The sequence below is a fragment of the Callithrix jacchus genome, chromosome 7, assembly GCF_049354715.1.
Source record: "Callithrix jacchus isolate 240 chromosome 7, calJac240_pri, whole genome shotgun sequence".
Taxonomy (NCBI): Eukaryota; Metazoa; Chordata; class Mammalia; order Primates; family Cebidae; genus Callithrix; species Callithrix jacchus.
The window spans coordinates 128,512,333-128,526,066 of NC_133508.1; the positions used below are offsets into that span (position 1 = coordinate 128,512,333).

At 35.8% G+C, this 13,734-nt stretch overlaps 1 protein-coding gene across 15 annotated transcripts in view; it reads right to left on the minus strand.

The window, feature by feature from the left end:
• Positions 1-13,734, minus strand: part of ZNF644 (zinc finger protein 644) — a 106,790-nt gene that overhangs the window by 63,604 nt on the left and 29,452 nt on the right. For all 15 annotated transcript variants that reach the window (XM_009001673.5, XM_002751062.7, XM_078332407.1 and 12 more), the window contains one exon: positions 8,127-8,187. In XM_009001673.5, coding sequence (XP_008999921.1) covers positions 8,127-8,148 — 22 coding nt within the window. In that variant the 5' untranslated portion in view covers positions 8,149-8,187. The remainder of the gene's footprint in view (positions 1-8,126; positions 8,188-13,734) is intronic.

The following is a 13,734-nucleotide window of genomic DNA, read 5'->3' on the forward strand; positions in this document are numbered from 1 at the left end:
ACTAATGGTATTAAATGTTGTTTAATTAACAATAAGCAGAGGCCAGAATCTCTAATAAAAATAGCAGCTCATAAGTCTACATGGAGCAATTTTTAGGTCAATATAACATTTAATGTATTAACGTGCTTTGTAATATCTTGCAGAAAGATACTGGAATAAAAAATGAGCTAGGCGCAGTGACTCGCGCCTGTAATCCCAGCATTTTGGGAGACCAAAGTGGGTGGATCACCTGAGGTCAGCAGTTTGAGATGAGCCTGGTCAACATGGCGAAACCCCATCTCTACTAAAAATATAAAAATTAGCAGGTGCCTGTAATCCCAGCTACTCAGGAGGCCGAGGCATGAGAATCGTTTGAACCCGGGAGGCGGAGGTTGCAGTGAGCAGAGATTGCACCACTGCACTCCAGCCTGGGGGGATACAGCAAGACTAACGTCTCAAAAAAAAAGAAAGAAAGAAAAAAGAAAAGAAAAATTGACAGACATTATGATATAATATTGATGATTCTCATATCTCAAGTTATAGGTCTCATATCTAACTGCCACCTGACATTTCTACTCAGAAGTCCTGAGGTACTTAAAGCTTAATATATCTAAAATGTAGCTCTTGTTCTCTTCAAATGTTCTTCACAGTTCCTATTTGTGAATACAGCACTACTGCCCAGCTAGAAACATGAGTCATCCTTAACTCCTTCCTTATTCTCCTACTCCCACTTCCATTACAATTAATCACCAAAAGGGTCTCTTTTGTTGTCTAAATCTCTCTCAAATCCAACCACATCTTTCTATCCCCACTTCTGCCACTCTCAAATCAGGCCAGCATTCTCCCCATACTAACTAGCCATCCTGAATCCAATCTAGCTTTCCCTGTGATCTGGTCTCCACATTTTAATTAGGTTCATTTGCTAAAACACAGAATCACACCATTTCATCACATTTAAACTCCTTCAATAGTTTAAAAAAGCCTCAATAAAATGACCCAGCCTTCCTCTTTAGTCTTACCTCTAGACACTAGCCACTCCCTACCTCCACACCCACAGTGAGCTACATTCAAAACTTACATTTCTTTCAGTTCCAGCAATCTACCCTTTCTCTTATCCTTTATACATGCTATTTCTTTTGCTAACAATCCTGCCCCAATTTTTTATCTACAATAATCACCAACAGTTCCTTCAAGTCTCAGTTTAGGTGTCACTTCTGGGAGGACTTGCCATGTTTCCATCCAGTCATTAAATATTTACTAAATGTCTACTATGCGTAAAGTATTTGCTATATTAAAGTACTGAATATATATATTAATAAGTAAAACAAACATGGCCCCTGCCTTCCGGTAACAAAGACTATCACAATACTAATGATACTTGATTGTAATTACATATTTAGTCGTCTTTTCTCCTCAGACTAGTAATAATAGTATCAAAGTGTGACCTAAAACCAACTTAATTACAATCACCAATTTGTAAAACACCATATAAATCAATAAAATATTAAACAAAAATGTACTGAGTCCACAAGCCTGAGCCTAATTAGAAGACCCTAAAAGTTTTAATTATCTACTTTAATGGTAATCTCAAAAGAAAAGTGAGTAAGAGTTCACAAGACTTAGGTTCCAATTCTGTCTCTGCAATTATCTCCCTGACCTCAAGCCATTTATTATTTCTGAATCTCTCACCCTTAAGTGTAATATTTTAATAATCAAAATAATGATCAGTATGAAGGCTTTCACAGTATCATTTATTTCTTAGTGGCTTCAAAAATCAAACTTGTTTAAACAGTTTAAAAAAAACAGCCCAAGAAAACAGTTTAAATAATGAATTCCTAAGCTGCTAAAATAAGAGCTTTAGTTCATAGCCAATCTGCCAGTATTTTCCCAAGGTTAAAATTCTATTCTTCTTTTCAACTCTAATAAATGACATTTTCCTCTATGAAGCCTTTCCTGACTTATTCCTTAAAAACATCCTCCTCAGGCCTACTACTACACTGTACTACTCAGACTTGGCAGTACTGTCTTCAACACTTGTAATATAATTAATTGCATGGTACTGGGAATTCTAATGACTAATGCATCCTTAACATATAGCACAACGCTGAGAATACTGGATTTCAATAAAGGTGAATGCCTTGTCTTATTTACAGTTTAGACCAATCGTAGAAGGCTAAAGTACAGCAATGGCAAAATTCTTTGGTCTGAAAGAGCAGTTTTACGGTTTCCTGTTCATATACTAGAACGGAATTTGCCACTGAGCCTTTGCTAGATTTAAAAACATTTCAGATTTGGATAGAAACTTTTATACTAAACACAAGTGTGGCTGAAACTTTCTTTGTAAAAACTATTGACAGCTCAGCTTCAAAAGAGTACAATATAGCCTCCCTTTAAACAAATTTACCAGTACAGTAAAACCAAGGATGAGTTTTAAGAGACGAGATGAGCCTGGTCATCTGTCTCTTGAGAGACAGATACACAACTGGCCTTTCATATCTGAAGGGGATTGGTTCCAGGAACCCCAACCCAGATACCAAAATCCATAAATGCTCAGATCCCTTATATAATATGGCACAGTACTACAAACATATCTAGGAATAAAGACATCACACTAGAAAATACTATTTAAAAAATGCCAGAATATGCCAATTCGTAAAAATAACTTGGAGAACACCATTACAATAACATAAAGGATTTTCTCAGCCCTTTTTTTTCTGGTTGTAAATTTAAGTTTTCTAGAATTAAATAATTCAAAAAAAGGAGTTCACACACATTAAAGCTGGAATTAAGACTAATAATTGTAGCTTATCATACATAATAAGGACAGTAAAAAAACAACCACAAAGAAGCAAAGTATTCTAATGCTTGAGTTGCAAAAGACAACAGATTTTGAGCAGTCTGCTATTAAGCTAGACCTAGTGAACCTAATATTTAGTAATGACTTTTACTTTCTTTTTACTTACAGGCTATGCTGATGTTAGTTTGTGGCAAACTATAAAGAAATTCACTGTAAGGAAACATTTATCCTAAAAAAACAGTATGAAGGGAAAAAAGAAGGCAAATAATCTGATTATTCAATATTAAATAACTTTGAATGTAATAACCTAAAACACAGATGTATGTTAATTGATGGAACTGAAGGACTTAACGGTAAAAAATAAAAATTTTCATATATATTCTCCAATGAAATTTAAGTTGTAATGAAGGTGATATTTCAAACCTTTGAGCATTCTCACAACTTAAAAAATACATAGTAAAATAAATACCACTTTCCACCAGTTAGACTAGCAAGGATAAAACAAATAGTTAGCAAAATATGAGAAAACAGATATTCTCATAAACAATATTAAATGGTACAATCTCATTGCAGTTTTATTTTATCAGAAGTTCAAGTGCACATATCCTTGACCCAGTAATCTACTGCTACAAATTATCCTGACATTCTCACACACTCCCGCTGATATCATCAAAAATACTCTTTGCAGCAGTACTTATATACAAGCAAAAAAAATTCTGAGATCTACCTAAAATATTAATAGGGCAAGAGTTAATTAAATGTGGTGCATACATGCAAAAATGTCCAAAATGTATTGATAAGCATCAAGATGTGGAATACATACCAGCTATTTTTGGTAACTATGGGGAGTACAGTGCTGGGTGAGAGGGAAGAGTTTTACTTTTTACTTTAACATCGCTGTACTATTTGCTCATACATAGTCACATGTGACTTTTATTAAAAAATTAATTTTGAAAACACTAAATGTGGCCGGGTGCAGTGGCTCACACATATAATCCCAGCACTTTGGAAGGCTGAAGTGGGTAGATCGCCTGAGGTCTGGAGTTTGAGATCAGCTTGGCCAACATGGTGAAACCCTGTCTTTACTAAAAATACAAAAATCAGCCTGGCATGGTGGCTGAAGTCCCAGCTACTCAGCTACCCACCATGTCCCTGTAGTCCCAGCTACTCGGGAGGCTGAGGCAGGAGAATCTTGTGAACCTGGGAGGAGGTTGCAGTGAGCTGAAATTGCACTGTTGCACTCCAGCATGGGTGACAAAAGCAAAACTTTGTCTAAAAAAAAAAAAGGTGAAATACTAAATACTATATGTTACTTGGCAATACAACTGGAAAGACTCAATCTACATTGTACAATCTCATCTATAATGAAGAACAAATAATTTTATTCATTAAAAAATTTTCTTTTTCATGCTACAACAAAGGACAGCACATCTACAGTGCTACTAAAGAAACAAGCTCAGAGAGGTTAAGTTAGAAATTAGAGAAATTAATCTAAGATGAATATCCATAAAGTACTTGAAATCCTTGGATTCGGGGATTCTGCAGTATAAAAAAGCTTAGCAGCTGCTGCCTATGTGAAATACTGAAACACAAAATGAAGAGGATGCCTCTGCAACTGAGGTACAGCTAGCAGCCTCTGAGAAGAAAAATTAGTCTAAAATCTTTTTGGAGACATGTATGTCAGGCAATCTCAAAGTTAAATTTCTCTGGCTCCTCAACTCTAAACAATAAGACTAAGCACACTTCACATCCAGGATTAAAAAAAAAAAAAAGAACCAGGCCAGGCATGGTGGCTCACACCTGTAATCCAAGCACTTTGGAGGCCAAGGCGGGAGGATCACCTGAGGTTGGGAGTTCAAGACCAGCCTGACCAACATGATGAAACCCCGTCTTAAAAAAAAAAAAAAAAAAGGAACCAAGGTTCTACATCTAAGAAAATCCTTGTGGGAAGACAGAATGAATAGCATGAGAAAAGGTCAATGTCCAAGTCTGTGTTCAAACATTATGGCAGAAGCTGCAGAAAGGAAAAGCAACAAATTGATCCCAGTGGGGAAGCACTTCTTCTTGCTTTGGACTTGCTAGAGGGCAATCAAGTTACAGACATAAAAATCTCCAGATGATTACTATAGCCAACCCAACTACCCAAATTTCAAACACAGGGGAAAAAAAAAAACCACAGTAGTCAAAATGTTTTAAATTTTAAAAAGTGTTTTATTCCTTAAGAAAGTATACTGTTTCAGCCAGGTGCAGTGGCTCACACCTGTAATCCCAGCACTTTGGGAGGCCGAAGAGGGTGGATCACCTGAGGTCAAGAGTTCAAGACCAGCCTGCTTAACATGGTGAAACTCAGTCTCTAGTAAAAAAAAAAATACAAAATTAGCCAGGCATGGTGGTGCATGCCTGTAATCCCAGCTACCAGGGAGGCTGAGGCAGGAGAATTGCTTGAACCCAGGAGGCAGAGATTGCAATGAGCCAAGATTGCTCCACTGCATTCCCTTCTGGGCAATAAGAGTGAAACTTCATCTCAAAATAAAAAAAAAAAAGTATAAGGTGTTATGTTATATTATGTACAATGATAAAAAAATTTTAAATAACTTTCAACAAATAGCAAGCTTCCTAAGCTATGGGAATAAAAAATGTTATCATAATTCCAGGTTATGATTCTAGAATTTCTTCCTCCATCCTAACAGTTTTTTACCTTCAGAGAAATGAGGAAAAGTTTTCCTCACTTCTTATACACTTGACTTGTGTTCCCAATCTTCTACTTGTATTAGTATAACTCACCTTTCAAAATCTTTAAATTAAAAAAATAACTAGTACAAATCCACAAAGAAAATACTCTTGATAACAAATACTTCAAAATTCTGCAACATGGGTTAATACCTCCACTTGGAAATACTAATCAAAATCAACAATGACAGTTTTGTTTTAGGTCTGAACTAAAAACATTACTAGCCATTTTATTTCAACTGGATTGAAAGAACATGTGGGAAATATTTTATTTCTCTTCCTAAAATGTCTATAATGCTGTCTCTGGATTCTCCTCAGTGGATCCTTCCTATGGCCTAACAGCAACTGAAGTGCCAACGCCCCCATCCCGATCCAGCTAGCATTCTGAATCTCTAGTTGCCTGAGAGAAAATAACTTTTTTCATTGATCTATGTTTAATGCACACAGTATCCCCTGCACTATGCTAAGATAAATGAGACATGGATGGTATCTACCTTCAAAACTCATAGTCTAATAAAGAAGACAAACTATGGTCAGACCTGGTTTAAAGGATCAGATGCCGTTTCAGATAGGCCATTTCAGAAGATAAGCTGACAGTCGACTAGCAGAGAGGGCACTGGCAACTGGGGAGGCATAGGGTTGAGGGAAAGTGACGACATGTACCTGGGACTAGAACTAGTAGTATGAAACATCATACTTAGTTTATTCATATAATTCTACAGCATTCTGGCATAGCGACGGTGAGATAACTGCATGCCATGTTATACGGTTTACTACATTTTATTCCAAAGGTGATGGGGGACAATGACAGAGGTAGGTAGAAGAAGGAAAGGAGTATAGAAAAGTTAGCAAGTAGGAACAGAGATGTAAAGACGCCAATAAACCAAATCACAGAGAAAACATAAATGCTTTGTGGTGTGTTCATACAAGGGGATATTATCAAAAATAAAACAGCAACAAAAAATAATGATTGCTAATATACTCACAACACAGATGCAACTCAAGAACATTATGTTGAATGAAAGAAGCCAGATACAAGAGTACATACTACATATAAAATCCAAGAACAGGCAAAACTAAAGTATGCTGACAGAATTCAGAAAGATGATTACTTCAGGGGGAAGCCTACTGGATTGAAAGTGGGGAAAGGAGAAGAAACTTTCTGAAATAATGAAATGCTTTATATCTTAATCTAGATGGTGGTTACATGTATGAATGTGCATGTAAAAAGCCATTCAGCTCTATACCTCAAATTTTATGTTACCATATATATGTATACCATAATAAAAAAGAAAAAATACATATAAATGTGGCAGAAAATAAGGCCAGAATAAATTAAACCACTGTCATCCCGCAAGCAATAGCAAACAGAAAATCAGAACAAAAGCTCTAACAGACACTATATATCCAACTAAAAAACAAATCCCTAATAAGGCCTTAAAGTATAAAAGCCTGGCTGCTTCTTCACTTTAAGAAGATATATAGGCAAATGTTATTTCTAATAAATGCTATAAAAGTAAATTATTCTTCCTAAAGAAGAACAGCCTACTATAAAGCAAAAACTAAAATTTTTCTATAAAACAAACAACAGGAGGTACTATAATGATCAATAAGGTATGACAAGCACTTAATAGAATTTAAAGCACAATAAGTGCTCTTCAAACTACCACAATTATTATTATATAATAGCAATAAAAGGAAAACTTTGCTTCAAAGCATGCCCAAACCACTGACTGAGATTTCCTTAAGTGCGTATTACTGAACTACAGCTCTTTTCATCCTAGGCTTCTTTTTTTCTCTTTAACAAACATTGAGATGAGCAAATGTTTGACAGGTGAAACATCTGGTTAGAGGGAAAACCAAATTAACTCCAATTTTTTCAGTATTCTTTTTCCCATGTTTCTGTTTTGAAGCCATATTCACTTACCAATAAACAGTAAATGTATCTTTTTTAAACTTGTCAATGGTTTATATTGCTAAAAAGCATTATTTCACATATCAGACAGAAAGTACATAATGCCAATTCAATTTTTTGAAAGTGAACAGCCTTAGAAAGCTAATCAGAATGCTATATTAGAAAGGTCATTCAGTAGAGACACACACTAGAAAAACATTAAAACAATAATTTACAATTTTGAATACTATGTTAACAGAAAGAAATCACCATTTGGCAAATTTAACCCATTTGGGAAAGTGCTTCCTTAACCACAATAAGAAAGCAAAATTCACAAAAGCAATGACTATTCATATACTTTATCAACAAAGGAGAGAACAATGAAGTGACAATAAATGTCTTACTGAACTGGTGAGAGTTAAGCGTGGATGAACCAAACATCAACTTGATTTTCTAACATGTTATAACAGTTACTGGAAACTTAAATGCTTTAGTTAACCTGAACGCAAAAGAAGGAAACTAATTTTAGTTCCACAATTTGATAGCTATAATTTTACTCCCACCAAATCAACTGGACCAAGTGTGTTTAAAAGTCAGTTATTTGCATCTCAAAATTTTATTTAAAAACTCTTTGGTTCTGAACTCAACAGCATGTTTTTAAGACATAATTTTTTTGTATTATTCCTACCTTGATAGGTACATTTAACAAAGCAGTCTTCTACTTACCTAGATTTTGTCTTATTAACATCTTGCTGCAAGAATGATCTCATCCAAAATTAAATCAAACCTGAAAGAATACAAAGACCAATGTTTAATTTTTTGTTTCAGGCATGAGTAACTATAGAAACAATAATCCACTTAAATGAGAAATCAAAACTTTCTAATTTTTTTTAAAAAATTCTACAATAATTTGTTTTCACTAATTTTAACAGCATGGCAATGGCAATAATTAAAATATTTATTAACAAAGCACATACCTTTCTAAATCAATATTTATCTAATATTATGTACATATCAAGACATACACCAAAAAGCTAAGACAAAAATGTTATAGTATTGGAACACATAAAAGTATACACTAATAGTAATTATCATAATAGCCAACACTCATCAAGTACTTACTATACTAAATGCCAAGCATAGTTATTCTAGAGAATACAATGTAACAATACTCTCCGGCTTCAATTTAATCCTCAACCTAGTATAAAGTGACTTCTCCAACGATCCACTGAAAATGTATCTGCCAAAAATATACCTACCATTACTAATTTTATCGTATTACAGAAGTTCTGCAAACTGAGTATGTCCCAAATTCTACACATTCCTCCTCCCCCTACCTGAAACTAGCTTGTGATCCTTCTAAATTCTCTATTCTTTAAAAAACAGCACCACCATACCTACCTCCATTCTCAAGCTAAAATACTTCAACTGTTTTATTTCCAGACTCACTATCATCTCTGATTTGTCTTCCTGGAACCACAAACCTAGAATTCTCTGCATAGTATCTAGAAAAGATGAGATACCATCAACTCCCACCAACCCAGAACTGGACATAGGGGCCTGATAAAAACTAAACTATAAAATCAAAGCAAGAACATTAAAAGTCTACTATAAACTGAGCAGAATAAACCGAAAAATGGTCCCACAAAAGATATCCACACCCTAATCCCTGAAACCTGAGAACGTTACCTTATACGGCAAAAAAAAAGTCTTTGAAGATATGATTAAATTAAAAATCTTGAGAGAGGGAAGATTATTCTGAATTACCTGGGTGGGCCATAAAGCAATCACATGTATCCTTATAAGAACGAGACACACACTGAAGGCAGTGAGAAATGGCAGAGAGGCCAGGCAGGGTGACTCACGCCTGTAATCCCAGCACTTTGGGAGGCCAAGGTGGGCAGATCACCTGAGGTCAGGTGTTTGAGACCAGCCTAGCCAACATGATGAAACCTTATCTTTACTAAAAAAATACAAAAATTAGCCAAGTGTGGTGGCATGCGCCTATAATCCCAGCTACTCTGGAGGCTGAAGCAGGAGAATCACCTTAACTCGGGAGGCAGACGTTGCAGTGAGCCAAGTTTGTGCCACTGTACTCCAGCCTAGGCAAAAGAGCAAGACTGTCTCCAAAAAATAAGAAGATATAGCAGAGACAGTTTAAAATGCTGGCTTTGAAGACTGGAGGGACATGGGCCACAGCCAGGAAAGCTAGCACCCCAGCACCCACCACAATCAGGGAGAAGCAAGGAATGGATTCTCCTCTAAAGTCTCCCTCCAGAAAAAGCACAGCCCTGCTATCATGTTTATTTTGGCCCAATACTACTGATTTTGAACTTCCGGCCTCCAAAACTGTGAGAGAATAAATTTCTATTGTTTTAAACCACCCAGTTTGTGGTAATTTGTTAGCGCAACCACAGAAAATTAACATACTGAAGATGGCAGCTTCTCAAGGAGATAAACTGGAAGCACCCTTACATAAAAGATGTTATAAACTGAACTGGATCACCCCTGAATTTCTTATATTGAACCCTCATTCCAAATATGACATTACAGCTAGGGCATTTCAGCAATCTAGTTAAATAAGGTAATTTATGAGGCCTTTTCACTCAAGAAGACTGGTGTCATTTTTTTTTTTTTTTTGAGATGGAGTCACCCAGGCTGGAGTGCAATGGTGCAATCTCGGCTCAATGCAATCTCTGCCTCCCAGGTTCAAGTGATTCTTGTGCCTCAGCCTCCCAAGTAGCTAGGACTACAGGCGCCTGCCACCATGCCTGGCTAATTTTTTTTTTTTTTTTTTTAAGTAGAGATAGGGCTTCACCATATTGGCCAGGCTAGTCTCAAACTCCTGACTTCAAGTGATCCTCCCACCTTGGCCTCCCAAAGTTCTGAAATTACAGGTGTGAGCCACCGCACCCAGCCTGACTGGTGTCATTCTGAGAAGAGACACCAGGTATGCACACACAGAGGGCAGGCCATCTGCAAAAGAAAGATTCAGGAGAAACAAAATCTGCCAACAACCTAATCTTGAATTTCCAGTCTCTAGAACTGTGAGAAAATAAATTTCTGTTGTATAAGCCACCCAGTATGTAGTATTTTATGACAGTCCTAGTGGACCAATGCATATTTTAAAACTATACATGGTTATACAATATAAACATATTTAAATGCCACAGAACTGTACACTTTAAAATGGTAAATTTTGTTATGCGTATTTTACCAAAATAAAAAATATAGGCATATACAAACACCACACACATACAAACTTCTACTTAAGCTATTTAATATTATCACGCTTTGCTCGTAGTTAACCCCCAAAATCTGAAAAAAACCTTTTAACTGCATTTGTTGCCCACAAACCAAACCAGCACATTTTAGTCACTTTATTTTTATTTTATTAATTTTTAATTGACAGGTAATTGTATATATTATCATTTATGGCATACAATGTGATGCTTTGATATATGTTTACATTGTGAAATGATTAATTCATGCTAATTAACAAATCCATCACCTCACACACTTTTTTTGGTGGTGAAACACTTAAAATCTACTCTTTTAGCAATTTTGAAATATATATGCATTATTACTATATTTCATCATTCTGTAATGCTTATTCCTCCTAACTAAAACTTTGTACCATTTGATCAACATCTCTTTCCCCATCCACTCCCCAACCCAGCCTCAGGTAAACACCATTTCACTCTTTACTTCTATGAGTTCAACTTTTTTAGATTCTACATGTAAGTTAGATTAGGTGGTTATGTGTCTTTCTGTGTCTTGTTTATTTCACTTAGCATAATGTCCTCCAGGTCCAGGTTCATCCATGTTGTTACAACTAACAGAATTTTTTCTATCCTCAGGCGGAATAGTATTCTGTCTGCATATATATCACATTTATCCATTCAGCCAACGATGGACACCTGGGTTGCTTCCATAGTTTAGCTATTGTGAGTAATGCTGCAATGAACATGGACTTGCAGATAACTCTTCAACATACTCAGTTCAATTCCTTTAGATATGTACCCAGAAGTAAGACTGCTGTATCATATGATAATTCTATTTTTAGTTTTCTCCGGACCCACCATACTGTTTTCCATAATGGCTGTTTATTTTACATTCCTAACAAGGTGCACAGGGGTTTCCTTTCTCCACATCCTTGCCAACATTTGTTATCTTTTGTCTTTTTGATAATAGCAAGTAAACATATTTTTTAAAAAGGATTTTACAAAGAAGTATGATAGAAAGTACTTTAAAATCTATACCTAAAAAACATAATTGGAATATTACATAAGTAGGAGAGGGATACAAAAAAAAGAGGCTAAAACTTAAAAGTAGTTGGCACCACTAGTTTTGCTTCAAGCAGGATTCTAAGAAAACACCTGAATATTAAAAGTCAAGTGTAACACATCCTTCCAAAAACCCATAACCACAGTCTGATCAAGAGAAAAACATCAGATGAATTCCAACAGAGGATCATCAGTATGTCTGACCAATATTCCTCAAAACTGTTAAGGTATTAAAAAAAAAACCAAAAACCTTATAAGGTCATCAAAAACAAAGTCTTAAGAAGCTTAGGCAGAAACAACAACTAGACATAATATATCTTGGAACATCTTGGAATAGGAAAAGAACACTGGGTAAAAACTAAGGAAATCTGAATAAATCATGATCTTTAGTTAATAATGATGTGTCAATATTGGTTCATTAACTGCAACAAATGTACTGTACTAATGTAAGATATTAATAACAGGGAAAACCGGCAGTTGGAGGGGTGGTTAGAATATGGGAACACTAGCTATCCTGCACAAATTTTTTACAAATCTAAAACTTCTAAAAGAGAATGTCTATTAATTTTCAAAAGTATTTTAAATATGCTGAAGAGACATGAACATATTTTAGAAAATTAAAGACTAAATTCAGAAAAGTCTTCAGAATTAAATTATGAAAGTTCAGATACACATTAAAATTATATAAAAGGTAGATTTGTCTGAACAAATTTAAGACTGAAATCATACCAACTATCTTATCTAATCACTGTGAAATGAAACTAAAAGCCAGTAACAGAAGAAAAACAGGAAAATCCATACATGTGGAAATTAACTCACTCCCAACCAACCAATGGGTCAAGGAAAAATTACAAAGAAATGTTTTAAATATCCAGAGACAAAACCAAAAACACAACAAACCATTAATTTATGAGATGCAACAAAAGCAGTACTAAGAGGGAGGCTTACAACAGCAAAAGTTTACATGTTAGTATCCGAGTCACGGCAAGGCTTGTAATAGCAAAAGCTTACATATTAGTATCCGAGTCACGGCACCAAAAAGAAAAAGAAAAGAAAAAGAAAAACAAACAAACAAAACATCACAGCCAGGCACAGTGGCTCACCCCTATAATCCCAGCACTTTGTGAGACTGAGGCTGGCGGATCATGAGGTCAAGAGATTAAGACCATCCTGGCCAACATGGTGAAACCCCATCTCTATATTAAAAAGTACAAAAATTAGCTGGGTGTAGTGACGCACTCCTGTAATCCCAGCTACTTGGGAGGCTGAGGCAGGAGAATCGCCTGAACCCGGGAGGCAGAGGCTGCAGTGAGACAAGATCATGCCACTCCACTGCAGCTAGTAACAGAGCAAGACTCCACCTCCAAAAAAAAAAAAAAAACCACACAAATAAACAGCCTAACTTTATATCTGAAGGAACTAGAAAAAGAAATTTGAATGAACAATTCTCCAAAGACAGCATATAAAATAAGCACATTTTAAAAAGATGCTGCTTGGCCCAGTGTGGTGGCTCATGTCTGTAATCCCAGAACTCTCTGAAAGGCTGAGGTGGGAAGATCACTTGAGCTCAAGAGTTTGAGAATAGCCTGGGCAACATAACAAGACTTTGCCCCTACTAAAAATTTTTAAGAAGCGAAAATAAATAGGTGTGGTAGCATGTGCCTGTACCAGCTACTTAAGAGGTGGGAGAAGCACTTGAGCCTGGAAGGTCAAGGCTGCAGTGAGCCATAACTGTGTCACTGCACTTCAGCCTGGGCAATATAACAAGACCCTGTCTCAAAAAAAAAAAAAAAAACAGAAAAAGAAAGAAAAGATATTCAACATCATCAGTCAACAGAGAATGCAAATCAAAACGACAAGACATCACCTTATACCCACTAGAGGCTGTTATTTTTAAAAACCCAGGAAATAACAAGTGTTGGCAAGAACGCAGAGAAACTGGAACCCTTGGTGCACTGTTGGGGGGAAAATAAAATGGTGCAGCCATTATGAAAAGCATGACAGTTCCTCAAAAAATTCAAAGTTAAATCATATGATCCAGCAATCCC